This window comes from Notechis scutatus, chromosome 2 (assembly GCF_049901735.1).
Source record: "Notechis scutatus isolate UNSWTSFEM ecotype Mainland chromosome 2, rNotScu1.2, whole genome shotgun sequence".
Taxonomy (NCBI): domain Eukaryota; kingdom Metazoa; phylum Chordata; class Lepidosauria; order Squamata; family Elapidae; genus Notechis; species Notechis scutatus.
In genome coordinates this window covers 68,886,971-68,912,997 of record NC_142010.1, presented here as the reverse complement: position 1 = coordinate 68,912,997, position 26,027 = coordinate 68,886,971, and the positions used below count along the sequence as shown (strand labels likewise).

General features: G+C 44.0%; 2 protein-coding genes across 5 annotated transcripts in view; one reads left to right on the top strand and one right to left on the bottom strand.

Moving 5' to 3' along the window:
• CDHR4 (cadherin related family member 4) overlaps positions 1-3,585 on the bottom strand; it is a 38,841-nt gene extending 35,256 nt beyond the window's left edge. For all 3 annotated transcript variants that reach the window (XM_087955012.1, XM_087955014.1, XM_087955013.1), the window contains exons 1-2: positions 3,419-3,585; positions 1,688-1,708 (exon numbers count right to left, since the gene is read on the bottom strand). In XM_087955012.1, the coding sequence (XP_087811138.1) occupies positions 1,688-1,708; positions 3,419-3,515 (118 nt within the window). In that variant the 5' untranslated portion in view covers positions 3,516-3,585. The remainder of the gene's footprint in view (positions 1-1,687; positions 1,709-3,418) is intronic.
• A 12,129-nt stretch (positions 3,586-15,714) lies between these two features.
• Positions 15,715-23,840, top strand: INKA1 (inka box actin regulator 1). 2 transcript variants are annotated; one of them, XM_087955026.1, is made up of 2 exons: positions 15,715-15,898; positions 22,925-23,840. In XM_087955026.1, exons 1-2 carry the CDS (start codon positions 15,848-15,850, stop codon positions 23,792-23,794), a joined length of 921 nt encoding a protein of 306 aa, XP_087811152.1. In that variant the 5' UTR covers positions 15,715-15,847; the 3' UTR covers positions 23,795-23,840. The 2 variants fall into 2 exon arrangements, with proteins under 2 accessions (XP_087811152.1, XP_026529112.1); XM_026673327.2 differs by lacking the exon at positions 15,715-15,898 and adding an exon at positions 21,694-22,529.
• The last annotated feature ends 2,187 nt before the right edge of the window (positions 23,841-26,027 follow it).

Sequence of the window (26,027 nt, the reverse complement as noted above, 5' to 3'; positions counted from 1 at the left end):
TTTATTACCAGTTCTGTGGGCGTGGCTTGGTGGGTGTGGCAGGGGAAGGATACTGCAAAATCCCCATTCCCTCCCCACCCTACTAACCTGCTTTCCAGCTCCATTCTCTTGTGCAGGGCAACAAAGACAGGGGGCGTGCATAAGCGCACCAACGTGCCTACCGTCCCTGTCCTATTGTTTCTCTTATTCTTTTATTTTTCTTATATGTACCCATTTCATGTATCCACAACTATGTATACACTTATACTTACTATCTTGTAAACAATTGGCAAATCAAATAAATAAATAAATAAATAAATAAAAGACCCAGCCGATTAGCTGGGACTCGGGAGGCAGAGATAGATGGGGGGCAGGGCCTGTCAGAAATGGTATTTGCCAGTTCTCCAAACTACTCAAAATTTCTGCTACCAGTTCTCCAGAACTGGTCAGAACCGGCTGAATGCCACCTCTGCTTCACTCCTCAGAACTGTCCCACTCCTGAAGGGAAAGAACATTGCACCTAGCGAAATAGCAGAGAGAAGGTCAGTTGAGGACAGCTGGAAAACTGGAAAAAGAAAGACACGTTCAAGAGGCAATTCACTATTTTATATGCCTCTAAAATAGTTCCATGCCTGGGGAAAGAAGAGGAGAAACCTATTGTTAATTAGGTAAGATGCTTCCTGCTTCTTCAACAGTTTTTCCCCTGACTACTCTGAATTCCCAGTTCTCATTGCCAACAATAGATATTTCCCATGAAATGACAGCATTTTTTTTAACCTAATAAATTAGATACATTGCAGGTTTTTTGTTTTGTTTTTATAAGTTGCCTTGAAAGGTATGCTATTTTTTGTTTCTTAACAATTAAGCAAATGCATCAAATTTCCATCCTGTACACTGGAATATTCCAACATATGTTGGAATACAGAACCCATAATTCTCTGCTAATATCTATGCTGATTGGTAGTAAAGCCAGAAACTGTAATAGAAGAGATCTGAGAGTCAGGTAGAAAAAGACAAAATTAAATTGAGAAATAAGTAAATTTAAAAGACATTAGAAAGCAGATAAAACTTAGATTCAAAGAATAGGCAGAAGACTTTACCAGAACAATTGGCTGGTATTTTATTGTCATTGTTAATTGGTGGATCATTTCTAGTTTGTTATTTTATTGCGTTTTTGTAGTTACTTATTTGGGTTAAGGTTTAGAAAGAGTAAATAATCTTGTAACACCTTAAAAATGGATGCACTGAGCATCACATGAGCTCATATGTGATAATTAATATGCGGGCTCCAAGGTACCACTGGACTCACTGTTGCTTTTGCTTCAGCAGATTTACACAACAATCCCCTCTGGAGCAAAGATTTTCATGCTTATTAAGACTCCAGAATGTTCTTGGCTTCCTCTCATCCATCACTGGATTCTAAAATTTCCTAGGGTGCAATCATATTGTTTTAATCAAAGACTGGATATTTTGTAAAGCTATAGCTCCAGGCATTCTTGAGGCACCCCGGTGCCTATATGCCCATCTGGTGGCACATGTACTCACATACATATGCTTGGCTACAATCCATGTTTGTCTACACGAAGGGCAGTCAGCTTTGTTTTCACAGCTGTCACACATCAAAGGCTGTTCTTGTAGCGCCACTAGCAACCTTATTTTCAAGCCATTGGTGTTTGGCCATTAAATATGGGTAAGCAGGTTTCCTTACCTTCAGCTCCGATATCTGGATCTACGGGCGGGAAGGAAATAAAAAGAGAGAAGAAAAGTTTCTTATGCCGTACCTGCTGTGAGTCGAGTTAACTAGCAAATATTACTCAGAACATTCACTGCTAAATGAGAAATAAAGGGAGATGTTCCCTGACTGCTTACAACCCATTTTCATGGTGTAATTGCCTTGCCTCTTTCACATATGCTGTTCTGCTACTATTTTATGCCATGATGTTTCCACCCGAAAACACTACTAGCTGCTGTTAATCAATTGTGTTGATTGATAATGCTCCGTTTTGATTCCCCCCTTCTTATGGAAAGATGGAAAAGGTTGCTCCAGCTTCTTTTGGATCATCTTTGCATCTAGTTCTCTCCTCCTCCGAGAATCTAATCAAGAGCGCCAACATTGCTCTAATTTCCTCTGCAAATCAGGGCAGGAAAAATCAGATGCTCTGTCCCATTGTCACTAAGAATCCAGGAAACCCCCTGTGAGGAACAGGGAGGCTGCTTTGGTTAAGACTCAGGACTGCCAACTCTTCCAAATGAAAAAAAAAAAAACATGGGGAGAGGCGGTAGAGACTTCCAGATCAAGGAATTAAGCCTGGCGGGGTGGGGAGGAGTGGAGCCCTCTCATATTAGTCTGGGCTTGAGGGCAGAGCCAAATAGAGCTTTGCTGGCTGAGGAATTCTGGGAATTGAAGTCCACAAGTCTTAAAGTTGCCAAGGTTGGAGACCCCTGAAATAGAGGACCTGCCTGTTAAGGGGCAGAGCTATCATAGGAAGAGCAGAGTAAGAAAAACAGCTTCCTTCTCCCTCCGCACACACATCTACACGCTCCAGGCAACACCTTGGAAAACAAACAAATAAACAAAGAAAGAAAACAAACAAAGAAAGAAAACAAACAAGTTGTGCCTTGGTCAAGAGCTGCTTTGTTTTTGTTTTCCTCCCTTAAGAACTGGCAAGGGGAAAGCCATTTGGTCCTGATCAGCCCTGCAGAACTGGTTTCAATCACTGAACTTCACTGCAGATGAAGGGAGGCTGCACTGGAGCTAGCCGGCCTGGGACACTTGCTGTTTAGCAAGTGAGTTTTGACAGATCTCTGCAGGTGTAATTAATACCAACACCCAAAATGGAGGGACAGTCTTGGTACGAAACAACTGCTGCACTTTGCCAGCAGGCCCATGGATTCCCACTAGAATTTGCCAGGAGGCCCTGGATTCCCTCAAATTCATTCAAGGACCTGTTCAGCTCATGTGCACTACATTTACGCATAGTATTTGTGCAATCAGAAGCCACTGTATAAAACACATGCTTCAAGAGAGTTGGGGGAAGTATCCTGCTGAAGTGCTTATTTACCTTCATGGTCTATTTTATCCTTTCTTACAAGGTTGAGGGCCCATGTAGATTGGGTGCACCTCTCACAAGCCAAACAGCACTTTGGGGAAGGTAATTCAGTTCAGACAAGCCTCCCCCCCTCCAACCAAATGGTCCCTTAACCATAGTTCAAAGGATGATCAAAGAGAGTCTTTGTGATTCAGGGTTGCACTGTGGGATACTCAATGCTCTCTAACTTTGTTTCGTGGCAGATGTTTCATTACCAAACTAGGTAACTTCATCAGGGCTAGCACTGATGAGGTTACCTGGTTTGATAAAGGAAACACCTGCAACAAAATAACCAAAATCAGGGAGCACAAAGAACCCCACGATTCAAAATAAGCACAAGCAAGCCTTACCTATCATCCAGCCAAGGAGGAGCAGAAAAAGGAACAAAGGCCAGCCACATTCTACTAGGCCAAGTCGCTGCATTTTGTCAAAGTTGCCGTCTCTCATCGGTGTCTCCCAACGTTGCCAGATTGTGTTGCTAACAACACTGGGCTGGGCAGGGCTAGGCACGGCAAATCTCACCTGTGAAAGTTGTAACCCTTTGCTATGAAAGTCATTTGCTACAAGATGGGCAGCAAATTAAACAAGCAAATAAAAACCTCCCCAAGAAATGTTGAGAGAAATCCAGAAGTTCCAAGCCATTCTCACTGTTTCAGGGCTCATCTAAGCATTGACTGCTCTTTGGCCTCCATTCCTTTGTCCATAAGCACATAAAATGCACTCCCCAGGATGATATTATGGGCTATTTCAACCTAAGATTCAGCTTCAAAAGTCTTTTCCAAGGCACTTTCCAAAAATAGGGCAAGATTACTGGGTGCATGAGTAATATATATTACTCATGCAACTTATATTGCCGTTTATATTTACTGTGAGAGGCAAGGTCATCCATGAAAACTGATTTCTTTTAATTGGTCAATCAGTCTACATTGTTTTGACCAAGTCATGACAAATAATGCAAAGCCTACAGAGGGCTTATAAATTAGAAACTAAGCTCCTAATTTTGGAAAACATTGGGGCAAACTCTCTAGTATAGGGTGGGGGAATTAAACACATAAATAAAGTTCCACGACAGCCATGAAGCAAATAATATTTGTGCATTTTTCTTTTTTTCAAGGAGGCTGCAACTTAGCAAATCAGGTTGGAAGAAGGAAACTTGTCCTCTTTCCCTTTTCTGACCCCCATACCACGCACATGCCTACAAGGAGAATGAGACCTTTCCCGGGCAGAGACCTGGGCATGCAGGCAGAGATTGCCAACGTCTTCGCGGGCTGAGCAATGTCAACAAGGAAGCCTGGATCAAATCTTCACTCAACAGTGTACTTCCTCGGGGGGCTTCCTTCCTCTACACCACCTTATATAAGTGCTGTGGGGGAAAAAAGGGAAGGGAAGAGACAAACAATCGTACATTAATATCCAGAAGCTGAATCATAAAATCCCACAATTGTTTCTCCTGGAGGGGGGAGGGGAGGAATTGTTATATCCACTGATGATGATGATGATGATGATGATGATGATGGAGAAGAAGGAGAAGGAGGAAGTAATTCTTCGAAGTGCCACCGGTCGGGCCAGGGTTTTTGTTCCGCTCAAAGTGTCCAGAAGAGTGCGCTGTTGCGCCGTGATGGCGCCGCTTTGGCTGAAGTGGGCCAAGCAGCTTCTTCTGCTGCCCCCGAGCTTGCTTCCCCGGCCTCTCCTCTTGCGTAAAGGTCCGTTGAATCTCCGCGCGAAAGGCCTCGCTGCAGCCTCTGAATCTTCGGGTCGGGCTCGCAGTCATGAGCACGTCCATGGAGCAATCCTAGCATTCTTTTCAACTTTCCAGTCTAGCCTACCGTGCTGATATTTCCTCGTGGTCTCCCATCCAATGAGGGGGGGCAAAGAATGTATTTTTCTGTATCCTTTGGATTCCTGGCTTTTGCCAGATGCCTCTGGCAGCTCTGTCCAAGCCCTGATCAGTTCTGACCTGCCTTAATTTTTCCAAATCAATTAGGGTCCACTCGGTGTCCAGTCCTACTGATACTTGCAGTGGAATTTTTTTGGGGCTGCAAAATGGCATGTTCTCTCTATGAAACTGGAAAGGCCATGCTTGTATCCATGCCGAGATCATGAAGTGCACCAAAAGAAAGTCAGAAAATCTTCCCTAGCAGAGACTTCCACCCCCAGACACAAACGGATGTAACAGTTGCCCTGCAAGGAACTGCAATTATAACCTGGTTTATGCAATAGACCAAGTTGCCCTTGGTTTCACCATGTTTCCTTCAATAATGCACGATACGCTTAGCCCTCATTTGCAAACTATGGTGTGTGAAACATGAGGCACTCGACTTAAGTGAAGCTAACGAAGTACACTGTGATTTAGTGGGTTGTGTGGCCCAAGCATGTAAGAGGATTCTAAAAAGAGAGATTGAAGGAATGTCAGGCTGGAGGGAAGAAAACCTTCAGGTGCAGCTGTTGGCCTGCAGGCCCTGGGTTCCAAGAGCTGAGGTTTGGGGCATCTGCAGTTTGAATATAAATTCTGCTTCCATTTATGGCTGAATTTCCACCTTCGTATTGCTGCACTGATGCACAGGCCCTTGAGGGGATTATTCAGTGAGCTGGATGATGATTTATTTGACCTTTTTATGCGTAACCTCGTTGCTTTGGGGGATGGCTTATGACATTTTGCAATGCTTTAATTTGTCTTTTATTTGAGACGTTATGCCCCGTCCTTCCATTCTGGATGTGGGCTTCATCTTGGTTTCTTTGTAACTGGGGAGACTGCTCACTATGAGTCAGTTTTACTGCTTCAAAAATACTGTATGTATAACAGTGCAATGTATATATTCTCAGAGCTCAGAATTAATGGGCATTATTAAAATGAAGCCAGAGCTAGCCTGTTTTAGTGGTTGAGGCACCAGGCTAAAAACTGAGAAATTGTGAGTTCTAGTCCTGCGTTGGGCACAAAGCCAGCTAGCAACCTGCGGCCAGTCACTCTTGCTCAGCCCTAAGAAGAAAGAAATGGCAAACCACTTCTGAAATCTTGCCTCCCCCCCCCAAATTGCAGGGACTTGTCCAGGCAATTGCCAAGGTCAAGAACTGACTCAAAAGCATAATAAATGATTTTTTTTTGCCAATATGTAAGACAGAGCATTTATTTGTTGAGATTTGAAGTTGCCATTTGTTTGACCATTCGGATACATAGTCAAGATCTTTTTGTAGGGTAGCAGTAATGTCTGTGGTATTGAAATGGGTAAAAGACTCACTCTTGTGTGCAAAGGCTCATAGCTGAGAGTTGCTGCTGCTGCTGCTACTAACTGCTAAAGAAGTTGCAGAGAAGCTTTAAATATGTTGGGTCGACAGAATCCTCCCCCCCCCCTTCCCCAACTTCTGTGGAGCTTTAGTACCTATTCGTCCGTCCTTCGTATATATGAAGTTGGAGCAGAAAAAGGAAGTTCTCATGGCCTTGGCGTGAGGCCCTGGGTTGAGGGGGGTGGGCTTTTGAGGGGGTTTTGTGCTTGAGGAGAACTGCCAAGTATGGGGGTGGGGGGGGGGCTGGAAAGCTGCACATCCGTTTCTGCAGCAGAGGAAGAACCTGGCTCCCAAGATACATATTTCAAACTCTATACTGTCTTGGAAGGAAAGCTTTGGCTGAGTGAATCTCCAGAGAGCAAAACCGAATCCAAAAAACAGCCAGAGACGTTAGAGAAACAAGGATGTTTTAACAATGAATGGAGACCAGAGGCTGAGAAATTTGTGAGTGTGTGTGTGTGTGTGGGGAGGGGGAAGTCCTGATGTGTGTCTTAATCTCTTGCTTCAGGGACGCTGTGCGCAGCTCTTGGAAATCATAGGCCTCTGCACAGACTCCAGTGTGGACCATGTGATTGAAGGCCTCAGCATACCAAGAAACCCAGATTGGGCCCGATTCCCCTGTGTATCTCATATGTTCTTTACTTTTTATGTTTTTTGAAGGAAACTTGATATCTTTACAGCAGTACTGTTTGTCAATTGAAGTGTGTGGGGGGGGTCATTGTTTTTATTTGGACTGAACATTATTATTTACTAATAACACACACGTGTTTTGAGTCATATCCATGGCTGTATCTTTTTTCTCTGTTGCTTTGTGGGCCTTGTTGCTGAAAGCAGCTTATAAATATTTTGAAATAAACAAATACATCTTCTAAAGTGATCTGTGCTGTTGAGGAGGGGAGAGGAAAAGAGAGAATTCCTAGAATACAAATTTCAGGCATGTTATATTTAGGTTTGACAACTGACCAGGAAATTTTTTTTTAAAAAAAAAAAGCTGGCCTGGCATTGCCTTGTGCTTTTTAACAACAGCTTGAGGTTTAGAAAACAATAAGGCTCACAGCAGGTAGATAACCAGTATCACTTGCTTGTCAAACTGCTGTTACAAGCACTGGCCAGTTGAAAAGTTGCCAGTCTTAAATGAATCAGCCTGCATTTCTGGCAAATAGTTGGGGCTAAGGAGGACTCACCACAAAGGATTGTATAGGCTTTGTAGCACTGTCTCTTACCAAGCAGTTATTTCAGAGCTGGGATTTTCCTGAATCAAACCGAGCCAATATAGCAGGGTTCAGTTCCTGCTCAGAGTAGGATTCCACTGTCCTTGTACACAGCAGAGAGGCTTTCTCCAGGAGTTGTACCCCGGCTAATGCAGCATGGTGATTTTCTTGGAGAAAACCTTCTATAGGGGCAAAATAGCAGCAGCACTTAGACTTCTATACCGCTTCACAGTGCTTTACAGCCCTCTCTAAGCAGTTTACACAGTCAGCATATTGTCCCCAAACAATCATGTCCTCATTTTAGCCACCTGAGAAGGATGGAAGACTGAGTCAACCTCAGGGGTGGGATTCAAATTTTTTAACAACCGGTTCTGTGGGTGTGGCTTAGTTGGTGGGCGTGGCTTGGTGGTCATGTGACTGGGTGGACATGGCTTGGTGGTCATGTTATTGGCTGGGTGTGGCCAACTCAATATCACTCACATCGAGGCACGCATCTCCTCCCCTGGCCTCTCATGACTGTGAGGATGCTACAATAGTCGTAAGTGTGAAAAATGGTCATAAGTCACTTTTTTCAGTGCCATTGTAACTTTGAATGGTCGCTCCACACAAGCAAAGTACCAGCAAAGGAGGGGGGAAAAACTCCAGAGAAGTTCCAGAGACAGGAAGTCTAGTCCTGCCAAGAACGTAATAAGGTTAACAGAGAGGCAGTTTCTGTAAGCAACACCAGAATGTTTCCTTCCTGCCTTCCTTACAGGATTAGGCCAGTAATTTCTTCTAACAACCAGTTCTCCGAACTGCTTAGAATGTTAACAGCCGGTTCTAGCGAATAGGTGCGAACTGGTAAAATCCCACCCCTGGTCAACCTTGAGCCGGTGAGTATCAAACTGCCAAACTGCTGGCAGCTGGCAGAAACAGCCTGCATTCTAACCACTGAGCCACCACAGCACAAATGGCATAAGAGTGGCATTCATTTTCTCCAGAAGCCTTTATGAGGGTGACTGTTGCAAGACAAAGAGAGAATGTCAGGAAAGAAACATAAAGTCCAAAAATAAGGCCAGAAACCTTGCTTGCGTTTTAGACTCTGGGTGGAGTTGGCGATTGTTCTCAAGGACAAAGAAATAATGACTGACCTCCCTTCATGTCTTCCTTGGGTCAATTACATCAATAGATTCCTTGCTAATCTAAACTGCAAACCTTGAATTAATTATCCTGGAAAAGGCAAAAGTGCGTGCGTGTGTGTGTGTGTTTGGATTTATCCAACTGAATTTTGGATTATGTAGGGCTCTTCCAGGCAACCTCTCGCATGCCGGGGGAAATGGCTCTGCGTGCCACTTCCGGCACACATGGCATAGGTTCGCCAACATGGCTATAAGGTCTCCTACTTGAGCAGGGGGTTGGGCTAGATTAGAAGACCTCCAAGGTCCCTTCCAGATCTATTCTGATTGATTGATGGCAAACTCTCCAATCTACAGCTGGGTACACAAGTAAAGGATTCGCGTGGCCCTTCTGTGAATGTTGAGATTAACAATAAGGCAGGCAGTGTGATAGCTGGATTTGCGAGCAAGGCTGAATTCAAGGGCCAGAAGCTTCCTATCCGTTTTCCAGGCAAGCCCGTGCACCAAAGGCTGTAAGTGCAAGCCTGACCCAAAAGAGTCCCATAAGGGAAAGCTAAACAATTTACTAAACCTTGGGCAAGTCCTTGCCCGCAGCATTGCTCAGCTCATGCCCTTCTCCCGTGCGCTCCCCTCCCTTAGCCTCTCCTTGCTGATTTCGGAGGAAAAGGCCTGACTTCCTGCTATAGAAATGGCCTGAGCCCAATGTTGTCCTTAGTCTCTTGAAAGTGGGTGTGTAAGAGGGAGCTGCTGAGGCTTGTACCTGTCAACCGAAGCCCTCAGGAATGAGGAGGAGGAGGAGGAGGAGGAGGAGGAGGAGGAGGAAGAACTGGCAGCTTGGGAGGGGTACCCTCTGCACAGCAGGCAGCCTGTTCGAGAGTCCAGCTTGTGCCAGCTGGCTTGGGAGAAGAGCCCTCCTTACTGCCTGCCACCCAATTCCAACTGCACACAGATGCCTTTACTTCAGATTGTGGATTCAAACCCTAGCGGGCAGGGAGATCCAATTACAGGGACACTCTCTGCCGTGAGGCTACTTTAGGGCCCTGCTTGCTGGGTTTTTCGACTTGCGTCAGTTGTGACAGTTCCAGCTACAGGGCAGTTTTAGGAAGAAAAGGTTTCTATGGGGATTTTGCTGGGCTGAATCCTACCATCGTTTGCTAAGCTTTAAGTAAAAATATTGCAGTGGCTGGAATTTCTTCTGGTTTAATTGCCGAGGATGAGGTCAGTCAAAGAAGAACTGCGTATGAACGTACTGCCCAGGGCCTCCGAGCAAATCAGCCCTTAATCCACAGGGCTTCTGTTAATAGAGCCAGTTGCCGATCTGTGTTCAGCTCAGCAAACAGCTACATATATGAGCCCTGTTTCCAACAGGGCTCTCAGTGTCCCCAGGAAATCCACAAGGTGTACATAAATAAAACCTCCCTTCTCTAGACAGAAAGAATGTGCTACACCCATATATTGATTCAAGTCTGGTTAAAAAAAAAAGAGAAAGGCTCCAATGGCTCAAGTAAGCAAGTCAAGCTGTCTAGAAAAATAGTGCTGTTATTATTATGGCCAGATGTTTACACTGGATTTGGCACATTTGTCTTCCTGTTGAGTTCTTCCCTAGGACTTCGGATAGGCAGTTGTTGTTATTGATGGTGTTAAAAGGTAGTTATTATTATTATTTTAATTAGTAGTTGAGGTGGACAGTAGACATATATTTATTTATATATTGCTTTCCCCCCCCCAAAAAAGAGCAATGCTGAATGAGAACCAGGGATTCTTTTGCTAGCATTGACCACTGAACGCACAGCCAGCCCTGACACTGTTAAAGCATGTTATGGAGACTTTTAAATTAATTTCATTTCTACTTAGGCATTACCACTGCCCTCTTTCTGTAATAAGGGGGTTCTTCGATAATTTCCATAATAGGCCCACCAGAAGTAGTAAAATAAACTACCTCTCTAGGAGAGATAAACAATATTATGAGTCTCCTGCTTTTGACTGTGATGATACTTCAAGGCAAATTGACATGGCAGCCCTATAGACTATCAAAATTTATGTGCATTTATTACCACGTAGATGAGTATAAGGTTCCTCAATCTTCTTGAGATCCAAAGCAATTTGGCTATGACCGCTTCTGTTGGGCCTTCATAGATTTTTGAGAGAGCTTTATTCAGGGGTCTCCAACTTTGGCAGCTTTAAGACTTGTGGACTTCAACTTCCAGAATTCCTCAGCCAGCAAAGCTTGCTGAGGAATTCTGGGAGTTGAAGTCCACAAGTCTTAAAGCTGCCAAAGTTGGAGACCCCTGCTTTATATGCAGAACTTTTAGCTGATTGGAATTGTAAACCAACACTTTCAGTTGGCAATATTCCAACTGATTCCTGCGATAGATTTGATTTGATTTCTCAGAGATGGACCAGAATTTCTTGAACTTGGTGAGAGATTGATAATCTTTTCTGAGTGGACAGGATATGATAAGAATAGATTTTGGGGGTAACAAACAAATAAAAAATATATTTCTCAAACTCTCAATTGTCTTTAGCTGGTTTGAGACTTTAGTATTCTTATCAAGCCAATTTGTAGGTTTTTGTGTGTGTGTGTGTGTGTGTGTGTGTGTGTGTGTGTATGTATATATATATATATATATATATATATATATATATATATATATATATATATATATATATAGCTATTCCCATGTCTCATGTTTACACTTGAATGAAACAAGAGGAATCTTTATCCATAGTTTTAGAAAAGATCTGATAACGAAGGTCAGGCTTTAAATCTATTGAGAAGGGAGGGAGATAAGAAAGAATGGTAATTTCCCAGCATCAGAAGAATAAAGGGAGGAGTTGGCAGCCTATGTTAGACAGGCTAATCCAAGGGAGCTGGGAGAAATGTCATCATAATCATTGTGATGTCATTGTGGCTTGTAGCAAATGACCATGACAATATATCTTCTAAAAAACAGGACACTTATATGCCTAAAGGTTTCCAAAGGGAGTAGCTATGTCAGATTTTTGCTACAAAGACATTACAATCTTCTGACCCCTAAAAGAAAAACAAATTGATTATCAGTGTTTTACAGACTTTATCAGCATTACAACTTTGCTTGCAAAAAGTTCATAATCTAGAGTAAACACCAAGGAAGATATTGGAGGGATTGGAGAGAGGGAAAAAGAATAGCAAAGAAAGAACAGATGCAATTGTACATACTTACAATTGGTTACCAGTGGGAATTGAGGATTAAAGCAAAAATTCTTTTTAAGAAAAGTGGGTGGCAGATGTGAAGAAACTAGTAACCTTTCCCTGTGAACTTTAGATTGGGCCTTCTTTTATAAATTTTTATCATGTCGCTATCATCCCTCTTCTCATCTTTTCTAAACCAAGATACCCAAACAGGATACCCTTTCCTTGTAAAGAGTCATGCATTGCTGGCTGGGTAATTCTGAAAATTGAAGTCCATACATCTTAAAGTTGCTAAAGTTGAAAAATGCTAATACTGGCAGTCTTTTTTATAGCTTATTTCTAGCATGTTGTTCACTCTTCTCATGAAGGTTCTACAGCAGAGGGGGTATTCAGCAGGTTCTGACCAGTTCTGGAGAACCAGTAGTGGAAATTTTGAACAGTTCGGAGAACTGGCAAATACCCCTTCTGACTGGCCCCGCCCCCATCTATGTCAGCTGGGTCTTCTTTTGTTGCCCTGCCCAGGAGTACGGAGCTGGAAAGCAGGTTAGTGAGATGGGGAGGGAATGGGGATTTTGCAGTAACCTTCCCCCAGGAGTGGGAAGGGAACGGAGATTTTACAGTATCCTTCTCCTGCTATGCCCGCCATGCCATGCCATGCCCCCAAGCCACGCCCCCAGAACCAGTAGTAAAAATTTTTGAATCCCACCACTCTTCTACGGACATTTATTTTGATTTTCCTATAGATCATGGTCCTAAAATAATTAAGCATGTCAGAACTTCAACCCTACCAATGTGTACTTAAATGTCATGGCTTGGGGGAGGGGGAGTGTCTCTTGATATTTACTTGCCACTTTCTCTTGTTTCATACCCTTTCTGTCCCCCCTGATAGCTTTCTCAGAATAATTTGAGTTGCCAGCAAATGTGGCTCCTCTTCATTGCTTTCTGCCAGTTTCAAGCTATTTATGAACAAGTTGAAAGGCAATTGCCACCAAATAATTATCTGGAGAAGCTCACTGTTTACACCCTTCATATGAAAAATGGCACTTGCTTCACAGTTTAACCGTTTACCTATCCACATCATGGCTGCCAAATAAGTAGTGCGAAATCAGAAGATATGGCGAGACCTGGTCCATAGAACCACCACGAGCCAGACATGATTGAATGGATGTCATCATCATTATCATCATCCTCTTCCTCTTCCTCCTCCTCATTTTCATCATCATGGCTGCAAAACATACTTGGGAACTTTTGCAGAAATTCTGTTCCTTCATCTTCACTGAGACCTGTTCTGCTTTTTGCTTGATATATTATATGCAATCATGCCTTCTCTTACAGTAGTTCTACAAGAGCTGTAGGTTAAGCACTGTGTAGTTTTCGAGTTCTTAAAAATGGATGGTATTGTTTAGGCATTAATCAGAGGTGTATCGTGCTCATTTTTTGTTGAAAAGTTCACTTTAGGGATTTAATTCCATTCAGACCTTATGCATGTTACTCTGTGTGTGTATAAAGAAGGCTGGAGCATCATGACAGCATGTGTACAACACACTAGTCATAGTTTATTGAATTAATCCTATTGCCAAGGGTTGCATGGTATAATAGTTGGTGCAAGTTAATCACAGCAAGTCAGCATGGCTTTGCACAAGTTATAGAACTACCAGATCTGACCTGCAAAGAATCTGGATGACCATGAGAGAAAAGCAAAGAGTAACAACATTCAAATGTTTTGACGTCATCTTGGGATCTTCTAGAATCTGTAGCCCAGTTTATTCATAATAATATTTGGAATCTCATCTGCACAAGATCTGACTTTTAAATAGTCCTTTGTAACTGTATCATTCTATTCCAAGTATGGATATCTGATCAATGATTTATTGGATTAAGTCAATGGTCCAGTTTCCCACAGTTTAAATCTGGTCTGAAAAAAACATGGATGACCAATAGGTGGCAGCAGAGAGAAGATACAGGGGAACTTAAATTCTCGCCATCCAGACCTGGGGGTTCTAAACACACATTAAGCCACAAAGTAGCCAACCAACAACAGCCTTCTGCATTTTGTCAATCCAACTGTTCTAATTTTAAGACTCATTTCCTGGAGGGTGAGGGGATATGTTCTATATCATCTTGGGAACAGAAAAAAAAAAGATAAGTTTCTGAGCTTTTCATGAGACACAAAGGAAGCTCTGCGGGAGCAGGAAACAATTAATGGTGAAATTTTGGAACTGTAAAATGTTCCATTTCAGCCACTGTTATTTGTTAAATGCACACAATTACATTTAGATATTGCCTTTAAAACTTTTTGTGAATACCCCGAATTATGAAGTTGAACATTTTAAAATGTTATAAAATCCTAAAACAAGCCCAGCTTTCAAATAGTAGGATTTGAATATATATCACCTTGGAAGATACATTCATGATGAACTATTCGTGTTCCTGTGAATATGCAGAGTACATTTCTATAGTCACAGCCACTCCTCCCCAGTATATGGAGCAGGGCTTCTATTGTGCAGTGTACAGTATATATATCCCAGCAAGCAATCTCCACTCCTCTACTCTTTGCAGAATATCTTATGCCACCCAGACTTGAAATTCTAGACCTAGAAAATCTAGAACTATGCCGCCTTCGGTCCAATCTAAGTATAGTACATAAAATCATACATTGCAATGTCCTGTCAATGAATACTTCAGCTTCAACCATAACAATAGAAGAGCAAACAATAGATACAAACTCAAGGTAAACCACACCAAACTTGATTGCAGGACATAAGACTTCAGCAACAGAGTGGTCAATGTCTGGAATACTAGTCTACCTGACTCTGTGGTTTCTTCCCCAAACCCCCAAAACTTTAACCTTAGACTGCCTACTATTGACCTCACCCCTTTCCTAAGAGGTCTGTAGGGGACGTGCATAAGCGCACCTGTCTTATTGTTCCTTTTTATTTTTCTCATATGTATCCATTTCATGTATTTATAACTATGTTTATACTTATATCTATTATCTTGTAAGCGATTGACAAATCGAATTAAATAAATAAAATAAATAAAGCTTGGGCATCTTCTTCTGAATGTGAATGATGCTGGAAAGCAACTATTGTGTGGTGCCAATCATATAATCAGAAGTATATATATCAATTAAATAAATAAAATAAATAAAGCTTGGGCATCTTCTTCTGAATGTGAATGATGCTGGAAAGCAACTATTGTGCAGTCATATAATCAGAAATATATATCAATAAAGGTATAGTTAAGGAGTGAGTATGTAAGGAATAACGTATAGTTAAGAGTGAGTATATATAATAAAGAGAGTTTCTAGTGGAATGTGACATTTTCCCTTTATTTCTTTAGGTGGAAAGAAAGCTCTCGCTTCTTTCAACAGAAGCAACAGGCAGGACGAGCGAATGGCCGGTCCATAAGTAAGCAGAGCATCAAACGTTGCGTCCCTGGCCCGTCCCGCCGCGATTAATAGATGGGGAACAAGACTTCAATGAGAGGTTTCGCGCGTGTCTCTTTCTAGGGCAGGATTTGGCCATCAGGACACTTCTCGCCGGAGGTAGGCTAGACTGGAGTAGTAGGAGCGCTCTCCCCACCCCACCCCCGACCCCCATAACCGCTGTGTGCCCAAGGGGGTTCCCCACCTCCGAGCGGACCGTTTGGCCCCTCTTTGCATCTGCGAGACCTTTTGGCTCCTAATATGGGCTCTCTAATTAAATTACACCCGGTCCGCGAAGCTCAGGTTTCAAGCAGCTTTGTTTGGCCCCGCTCATTGGCTGTCGGTCGAGCCAAGGGGGACCAGATCTCGGGCGCTCATTGGCTCTTGGTGCCAGAGAAAGGGAGGGGCTCGCTCTTGAACCAAAAGGGTTGCGCTTCGCTGCTTTGGGGACTGAACGAAGTAAAGGGAGAAAGTTTCCAGCGCCTCCTGCGTTGGTCTCAGTCAGAGCCTCTTGCCGGACCGCGCGGCCGGTTCCCTTCTGCTGTGGCAGCGCAGCGGCCCCCAGCTTTGGCATGCACAGCGCGCGCCTCGACGCCTTCGTCAGCCACCTCCGCGCAGAAGTGGTAAATTCGCTGAGGGAAGAGGGGGGGAAACCCGGGATGCGGTGTATGTGTGTGCGCGTGTCTGTGTGTGTGTGTGTGTTGCACGGAGGCGCGTGCCTGGGAACGGCTGAATCTGCGGTCCAGTCAGAGCGTCCTCCACCCCGGACCTTTTAAGTGCCTGACCAAGAGAGGAGAGGCCGGGCCGGGCCGGGCCGGTGGGGTGGGTGGAGGGAAACTTCCAAAAAAAAAAAGACGGTCTATCCCGGGGCAGCAGAGTTGAGACGAAACGGCGCTGGGCGAGAGCGCCTGTCTTGTGACTTCCCTTCCCTGGGAAAGAGCTGCCTGCTGAAGGCTGTCCGTCCGGGCTGCAAGACGGGGCTTGTGTGTCTTCGGCGGCGAGTGAGGGAAGCGGTGCTTGTCCCGCCCAGGCTGGCTCGGGAGCTGTCAAGCCTTCTCGCCCGCTTGTCTTGAGGCAGGCGCTACCGGCTCCGTCCGCATCCTGGCTAGTTTAGAGCAGGGGGTCTCCAACCCTGGCAACTTTAAGCCGGGGAGTGGGGGGGACTTCAATTCCCAGAAGTTGCCAAGGTTGGAGAGCTCTGGTTTAGAGGGTTGCTAGCTGTCGCGGCGCGCAGATGTCTCTGTGCCTTTGGAGTGGCCTGTGGGCTGGGAGAGCTGGCCGGGTTGCGGAGGAGCTACCAGGCAGAGCCGCCGATTGCAACCCTAGGCAGACTCCGCAAGAGGCAAGGGACCTTTACTACTTAACTTCGGAAGAACTGGGCGCCGAATCGGACAGCCTGATGAAAAAAAATAAGAAAAAAAAAATGCCTTCCGATGATGCCTAAAGAAGGCGTTGCTTCTCCCGTCTCCGACGGGCTTTGGCCCTCAAAAGAGAAGCTGGGATTGGGAAAACGGTGGCGATCCAGCAAGGATTTTTGAATCAATGAATGCACGAGCTGGAAGGGACCTTGGAGGTCTTCTAGTCCAGCCCGGGATAAAAGGGGAGCGCAGAGACGGTTGGTGGATGGACCCGCTGTTATTCCGGGGAGAAAAGAGGTGGGATTGAATGGAGAGAAAATTTTCCCCACTGGCTGGTCCCGAAGGTTCTTCTTGATCCCGAGCTGTTCCAGTGCCAGCTTTGAGTGCAACTCGGAGGACCACTGAGTGAGGAGCAGGCAATTTGTCCCTATCCAATCGGGGTCTGTAATGGGTTCCAACTTTCCATGATAAAGTGCATCTAGGAAGTTGAATCCTCCCAATCAGTAATGAAATGTTGGTTAGATAACAATTGTTATGTTGTCAATTTCCACATAACTGAGGACCTCTCCCCCCTAATGAATGAAGGCTTGCTTAGGACTGTCTTATTTTGGTAGCCTTGCTCAGCTTCATAGAAGCTATGCTGCTGGGACAAACAGATGTCCCATATTGGCAGTCATTATGGACCACCTTAAGTTTCATCTGTCCCATCTCCAGCTGAATACAATGAAGAAGAAGAAATGTCCATCATCACATAGAGCTTGCCCTCTAGTGCTCATTAGAGGCACTGCAAGCTATAAATGAAAGGTTGTTATAGCAATAGCACTTAGACTTATATACTGTTTCGCAGCCTTTTCTTAAGGGGTTTACAGAGTCAGTCAGCATATTGTCCCCAACAATCTGGGTCCTCATTTTACCAACCTCAGAAGGATGGAAGGCGAGTCAACCTTGAGCTTGGTGAGATTTGAACTGCCAAACTTCTGGCAGCTGGCAATCAGCAGAAGTAGCCTGCAGTACTGCATTCTGACCACTGCGCCACCACGGCTCATTATGATCTTGGGATGTCCCTCTGAAAAAGTGTGGCATTATAGGATTGGCTATGGAAGGGCCAACATGGAATTCAATAGGTCTTGTGCTGTCCTAGAATAGCATTACAGAACCCTCAGGAATCTGTAGATTTGAGCTGACCAGTATCTTCCTGGATTAAATACTATTTGGTCAATTGCTTTCTATGTTTGTCTGCCCCTTTGTGGACCACAGCTACTATCTCTGCAATACCACGTTACATTTCTCACAGAGCCACTGACTCGTGCTCTTCTGAAGCATCGTAAGAACTGGGAAATTAAGATGATGATCGGAAGTCCTGGCCTCAGGCCTTGGTATACCCAGGTTAGGAACTGGCATAAGTTGGTTTCTTGGGCCTCCAGCAGTTGTCTAAAGATGCCAGGTGCTGATACCAGGCCTGGAGCCTATGCTACTCATATTCAACTTGCCTTGAGCATCCTTTGGGAAACCCGTCATTTAGTGAGAAAATTAAAAGACACGAGTCTTCCTCCACTTTCAGTTCATCCTCTTAGCAGATCCTGATGTCCTTTGAATGGCTTCAAGTACAGCGGCAGAATTCCCAGCAAGCATCATTAGTAGTTGGGATGGACAGTGCTGGGCAGTGGAGAAACTGTCTGTGCCCCCATGGAGGACTGTCACAGGCCTAATGCAGGAAGCTGGGTGTTCCGTATTATCTAAGACAGGGGTGTCCAACCGTGGCAACTTTAAGACTTGTGGACTTCAACTCCCAGAATTCCTCAGCCAGCTTTGCTGGCTGAGGAATTCTGGGAGTTGAAGTCCACAAGTCTTAAAGTTGTCAAGGTTGGACACCCCTGATCTAAGATGATGATGAAAGATAATGTAGTTTCCCATCCTATTGGTCTGATAAGCTCCCAGGTTGTCCAAACTTAGTGGCACCCACAGAAGGTAGTAGTCACTTGGATATTTTGTAATGAATATAAAAATATAAAGGGAAAAAAACATGTTTTGAGAAGCCCTGAAGTGGTAAGTTTGGCTATTAAAAGTGATATCATGGTGGAAAGAGCTCTTTTGATTAAATAAGACTGAGAGATGTAATGGATGATGAAAACCTCATAACGTTTAGTGCAATATCTGCTTTGTATTTATATGCGATGCAAAATTCTTGTCATTCTTTACTGACACCACAAATGGGGTCCCTGTAAGGGGCTGAGCAGCTGCCAGAACCATATTGAGAAATAAGCAGCAGCATTGTTTTTCTTTTGAAAACAGCCATGTGGGATAACTCTTAAGTGTGGCCCTATAATCTCTCAGCATGTGCCGGTCCAAAAATCATTTAATAGGCAACTCTTCCAACCTTGGTGGTTCCAGGCATGTTGGGATACATCTACCATATTTCCTAGCCAATGTAGTATAATTCAGGAAGGCTCTGAGTTTGATGAAGTCTTCTTGTAAATTGTTTCTTTAACATTTTCTTGCTCTGAGGAAGGAGTACTTCTCCAACCTTATGCTTTCCAATCATTTATTTATTTATTTATTTATTAGAGGTTTATCCCACTTTTATTTTGGTCAACTCAATGTGGCATAAATACCTAATACTCACACCTCCTGTTTTCTCCAGAACAACCACCTTTTGAGATGGGTTGAACTGGGAGAGTGTGACTGTCCCAAACTCACCCAGCTTGTTTACGAGCTTAAGGGAGGATTAGAACTCAGAACCTCTTGGTCTTAGCAACTTAACCACCTCACCAAATGGGTTCTCATGTTGGGGAAACAAAAAAGGCAATGCTGGCTGAGATTTCTGACAGTTATAATCTCAGCGGATCTGGAGGCTAAATGCGGAAGTCTATTCCAATCAAGGTGTGTGTGGTAGGCTGTCCCAAGGGGTCTTCTGTACCCTTTTTTAAGGGTACCATTAAGAATTCACCACTCAAGAGCCATGGTACACAAGGACTGCTTCTCCTTCCATGAGCCCAGATGCCAGAAAAGCCTACAATAGCAGGCACCTCCCTCCATCACTACAGCCATGAGGGTAGAGAGTCCTTACCAACAACTGGACTGGCCCTCTGGCCATCTCTGAGGTTGAGGTAGTTGGTACTTTGTGGCTGTTTTTTAGAGCTTAATTTGATTTTAGCTGACAACATTCTACTGCTGTTCTATTTGTTTGTAACAAGCTGGCTTGAGGTTTTGGAAAAATGCCATATACATACCATGAATTAATAAATCAGGGTAGACGTTGAAACATCTACGTGTGAGTTTGACTATGTTTCTGGGAGTTGTTGCACATAGACAAGACATGTTTTTAGGTAACTATTTAAAAACTCAGTTTTGAGACCAGTTTTACATCTGTGATTTATTTAGTGATAATCTAATTATGAAATTATCAGATCAAGGGCAACCAATCATTTTGCAGCTCGTTGTGCCCCATGTGGCTGTTTTAAGCCCAGGGCACAACACGTAATTTTTTTTTGTCTTTTTTGTCTTTGTGTGGGAAGTTGCTCTGTGCCAAGTGTGCACACGTGGCTTCAAGGCTGCTCAGTCATAACTGCTCAGAGTATATCTTGTTTGTTTCCATCTTTTATTCTCTCTTTCCCAAGCTTATCAGGGCAGTATGGCATGGATCAAAGCGTGGCAGCCTTTTTAGGGCATCTGGGACCCAGAAGCTCTGGGCTTTTGTTCCTCTTATCAGCTGAGAAACCACCTTTCCCAACTTTGAATTGGTTTTGGGAACCAATAGAATAGAATAACAGAGTTGGAAGGGACCTTGGAGATCTTCTAGTCCAACCCCCTGCTCAGGCAGGGGACCCTATATCATTTCAGACAAATAGTTATCCAATCCCTCCTTTAAAACTTCCAGTGTTGGAGCATTTACAACTTCTGGAGGCAAGTTGTTCCACTGATTAATTGTTCTAGCTGTCAGGAAATTTCTCCTTAGTTCTCCTTCTCTCTTTGATTAGTTTCTACCCATTGCTTCAGGTATTTTGGAGAACAGCTTGACTTTCTCTTCTTTGTGGCAGCCTCTGAGGTATCAGAACTCTGCTATCATGTCACCCCTAGTCCTTATTTTCATCAAACCAGACATACCCAGTTCCAGCAACCGTTCTTTATATGTTTTAGCCTCTAGTCTCCTAATCACCTTTGTTGCTCTTCTCTGCACTCTTTCTAGGGTCTCAACATCTTTTTTTACATCGTGGTGACCAAAATTGGATGCGGAACCCCAAGTGTGGCCTCACCAAGGCATTATAAAGTGGTATTTACATTTCACATGATCTTGGTTCTATCTCTCTGTTAATGCAGCCATCCAAACTTTGGTTTGTTTCAGTCTCGGTTTTTGAACTCAGGACTGCACTTGGTTTTTGGGTGGCCTGCATATCAGGAGAAAACTAACACCTTAATTGAATTACTGCATAATTCAATTGAATTGAATAGAGTCTGTATGATTACATATTTAATAAGCTTTCTCATGGTCTCATGGGCCTGCGTTATTACGAGGCTCGGGACAGGATGTGGAGTCATATTCCACAGGAGATGCTAGTCAGGCCAGGAGAATTTCTTTTTCTTTCCAGCTGCTGCTCAGCTGGAATTGTACGTAAGTTTCCTTGTTTCTTAATATCTTCAATGTTAGATTTGAAGAGGGGATGTTTTTCTCTTAAAATCCCACCAATTGCTGACTCAGTTCTGTAGTGTAAAAGTCTTTTACTGATGCTGTTACTAAGAAAGGAGCTCGATTTTTTTCCCCTAGGCTTGAAGTGAAACTGATCTATGGACAAAACAAAACAATATATAAACTACTTTTTTTTTAAAAAAAAGATTACATTCTTAGCCCTGGAATTGTGACTGGACTATCACACCAAGACACATTTGTTCTTGGTTTTGAGCCAGGCACTGAAGATTGTTGTATGCTGTATCACCAGAGCAGCTAAAATGAATCATTTCTTGTCACTGTGTCCAAATCATGCCTGGAGGAGCAGTGGCCTGTGGTATATCTTTGATCTGAACTGCGAAGTCGTTCAGAAAGCAACAGGAAGGAGTTCTGCAGAAGTCTTTGTATCTGAGCCCTCAATTCTTCCTTTGTCACTTGAGGATTGAGAAATAGGCAAAGCAAGTTTATGGGCTTGAGACAAAACATTTTCCCTGCCAGACCAGAAAAGACCCTCAAACATGTCCTATTTACTATGAAGAAACGCTCAGCCAAGCTTTTATATTTCTCCCTCCCCTCGTGTCTGTTAGAGTAGGGGCTTTTTTTTTTCCTTCTGGAAGGGATGTGCTTCTTTTGGCCACTTCATCTGATCACACTGGTCATACAAATTTCTTACAAGAAAGGCCCGTTGGCCTTATTCTGGCCTATGCGGACATTTTGTCCTTTCTCCAGCGCAGACCTCTCCCTTGCTCTGGGATTTCTAAAGCTCATTAACTCCCAGATGAACTTCACCTTTGCTTACCCTGCCGCTGGTCCAGTCTTCCCCTCTGCTGCCAGTAACGATGGCCTTATCGCCTGCTTTTTCCTCCCTTGAATGGCTGGCTTGTGTAATTCCTGCAGGCTCTCACACACCCTTTGTGTCATCTTCTGCCGGGTGGAGCAACTCACCCACTGCAACAAGCTGCTGCTTGTACGGCCGGGGTTGGGTTTGGAACGTGCAGATGTTGCTGAAAAGCTAGTGCCTCGGGGCTGGGGGACCTGCCAAGACGAGACGGGGCAAGGGCTTGCGCGTGCGGCTCTGGCTCCCAACTCCACCCCTGAGCTAAGGCAGATCTGATGCCCCTCGCCTAACAAGGTGCCTCGGCTCTGGAGCTGGAGGGAGATTCTTGGCATGTAGTCGGCCCTGGAAATCCTTGACGTGTGGGGGCTCCTTAGGCACTGGGATAAGTGGACCAGGTAAGCTGAGCAATAAGAGTGTGAGTGGTGCTTTCTTTCTAAAGGCTGAGCGGCCGTGTCAGAGACCATCATCAAAGGGTTTATCTGTCAAGCAAATGCTTTTGCCTAAGGGGGCCTGGGTCGTGTGAGGTCAGCAGCTCAGATCTATGGAGACATCGATCTTTGTGTTTTTGTCTGGACTCATGACCCACACGTGGCTTTTTTATGGATGTTTGTGGCACTCATGATACATGCAGTAGGATAAGCTGGCTCGGGGATTTCAGCATAGGTGTAATTTGGGGTATATGTGCTGGCTGTCTTTGGTTGTCATGGCTCTCACCTGCGACTTGAACGGGGCACTTTTCTTGGGCGGATCATTTCAAGCCAATAAGGACGATTGCTTTTCCTCCCCACAGCTGTGCATGAAGGAGTCGAGCGAGGTGCTGCGAGGCCAAATGCACTGCATGATGCGGACCCTCCACGATCTCAAGAGGGCTCACGACCGAGAGCTGCGACTGGAACCCCAGGAGATACGGCTACCCTTGGCTCTGCCTTCCTCAAAGTCCTGTATCAGCCCACGGATATCATCTATCTCAGAAGCAGATTCTGCCTGTTGCTTGGAGGGGGCTGTGGAAGAAGAGGTTGCGTTCTCCCCACCCAGCAGCGAGCGAAGCCTGGAGTTCGATTCGGGCTATTCAGAAGTATCCGGGAACAGCTGGAGGGATGAGGAAGGCCCCCCACCCCTGAGAGCCAGTAAGCTTTCCTCGGGGGGCTTCCTACGTCGTCGGGTGCCGGCCAGGAGGCCCCGGCCAAAATCGGCTTCGGATGCCTGCCTAGAGCGGTGGCGGGATGGCGAGCCCTCAGATGCGGGTGACTGGACAGTGTCTCTCTTGTCCCAGAGCCGTAACCGGCAACCCCTTGTGCTGGGGGACAACTGCTTTGCTGACTTAGTGGAGAACTGGATGGACTTGCCTGAAGAAAGCGCGGAACGGGGATGGCTGCAGCGTTGGCTGGCCAAGCCCCATGGCTTCTTGCTTAACCTCTCGGGCAACGTTCGCCGCAGGCTGGCTGGCATCTCCCGCACGGAGCGCACCAAGCAGGATCGGGATGGCACCAAGCGTTTCTCTTGCCCTGCCGGTCTGGATGGGCGCCCTTCATTTCCCTACTTCCACCAGTCCCACGCCAACATCAGTGAGCTTTCTACAGACTGTAGCAGCTTTGCTGCCCTAATGAACTGCCGAAGTCGGCAGCCCATCATTTGCAACGATGTGATTGGCTACATCTAGCTTGCCTTTTTTTTATACGCTTGTTTATAAATAAATGCCTTTTTTTTTCTATGTCATAGCTGTATAGTGTCTTAAATCTCACTGCTTGACCCAAGTGATAGTATAATTGATTCATCTCGAAATTAATTAAGTCATTTTTTCCCCATAATGCAGCTATAAGAAGAGTCAAAATAAGAAGCAAGGAACAACTAATTTTGAACCCAAAATTTAATCTCAGGAATTGAGGCTATGCCCCTTTCTGATCCTTTGAGCTGAATTGGCCTTAATAGCAATAGCAAAAGCAAAGCACTTAAGACTTATATACCACTTCACAGTGCTTTACAGCCCTCTCCGTGTCGTTTTTCAGAGTCAGCATATTGCCCCCAACTATCTGGCTTCTCATTTTACTGACCTTGGATGGATAGATGTCTAAGTCAACCTTGAGCCGGTCAGGATTGAACTCCTGGCAGTGAGCAGTGAGTTAGCCTGCAGTACTGCATTCTAACCATTATGCCACCATAATGGCTTTTAATCATTAAAGTATATATCTAAGTTAGTTTTATAACTATTAATATGCCTATTTTATTATCGGAGAGTACAAAGTTTGAAATGAGAGACACGGCCAAAATCTTGAGGATTTGCTTAGAGGAAATTGTTGCTTTATTGGTCCCCAAAGAATGTGGAAATAAGATTATTTATCTTGCAGGCAAGACTAGTGTTTTTATTAATTCTGTCTCAATATCAACTTCTTAATGGAAAAAAGTTAGATTGCCTCGAACAGATTGTGCTTGATTCTCAGTATCAAATTCAGGAAGTAGCCAGGAGGAGAACCATTATGGGGATTTCAGAAAGGATTCTAAATAATGGTAGGAGTTGCATTCTGGCATGTGATTCACAAGCTGGGACCTGCAGAGCAGAATACAATACGTCTGATGGCCAAATATACATGCCTAAAAGTCTTGGTCAGAGTGACAACTGGGGTTCCATTAGGTAGCATCAATGATCCAAACCAGCATTCAAGGTTAAGTGTCACAAATTAGTGCAACTTATTACTTGCTTACCTGGAAGTAAACAGATTGGATACCATGTGGATATTTCCCAAATAAATATGCTTGTAATTTCAGTTCGGAATTCAGACCCTATGTTGTGCAATAGTAACAACACCTGGACCTAGTACATCCATTTGGTTTAGCTTTATCATTATGTACACTTTAAGATTAAAAAAACAAATGTGAATGTAAAAATATAGTAACAGTGATGATCAATCACATCAACAGCTTCAAATATCTGCAAATAATAAATAATGAGTGCCACTGAAGAACAATACACAGCTAGGTTTTTTTTTTACTGTTTCTAGATACAGTAGATAGAAGCCAAAAGAGCCATCTTATTTATCCTCACATTTATCCCTTATAATAATAGCATTAATGAGCCTGAAAACATATATGACATGGAGTTACAGACATTATGGGAAGCATCTAGATTTGTATGGATTCTCCCGTAAGAATGATCTGAAGTACAGCCTGCTACAGTCAGGAAGGAAATACATCAGTTTTGATAATCATACAGGGACATATGCTTTTAAACCTTTGCAAACATTAACTTATTGAACCAGATAAATTGCACGGAATCCAGAGTTCATTACCAAAATTAACCTCCAATTTCCTTGGCAAATTAAAGGGATCATATATACTACTAACTAGGACATTCTAATTGTTGGATACTGACAGTACAGTTTTATGTTTCTCTTTATTGCCATCTAGGGGTCGTGTGGATTTTTGCCACCCAGAAATGACTGAAATTGAATCCAATCACTTAGCCTCTTTACTCAAGTGGCCAGTGCATTTCCATTTAGGGCACAAGGCTGGAAGTTATCAATTGGTCCCTCCTCCATGAATTTATTTCAACAATTACCCTTATTTCATGTAGTTATAGTAGATAGGAGTTGATAATACATAATCAAATCAGTCCAGTCCATTCTTGGAGGTCCATGGCAAAGGGGAGAAATAAGCAGCAGCCTCGGGACTTGGTTTTTCTCATGGAAATCAAAGTCCTGGAGATCAGAGCCAGATTATCAAATGGCAATTGGCAGGTAAAAGCTACTAATTGTTCCCTTAAAAAGTGATCTGCTAAAGGTGCTTTTCTCACCATCTGGCTAAGAGACCAAAGAGGAAGGGGGCAGGAGGGAAGCAGACTGTCAGACAGAAATAATCTAGAAGAAGGAATGAGCTTTTTACTAGTTACTTGCCAACTT

Bases quoted from the DNA above. Each gene is read 5' to 3' on its own strand.
- INKA1 (XM_087955026.1), top strand. From the start codon at position 15,848: ATGCACAGCGCGCGCCTCGACGCCTTCGTCAGCCACCTCCGCGCAGAA. The intron at 15,899-22,924 runs GTAAATTCGCTG...TCCTCCCCACAG, and splicing joins GCCACCTCCGCGCAGAAGTG to CTGTGCATGAAGGAGTCGAG.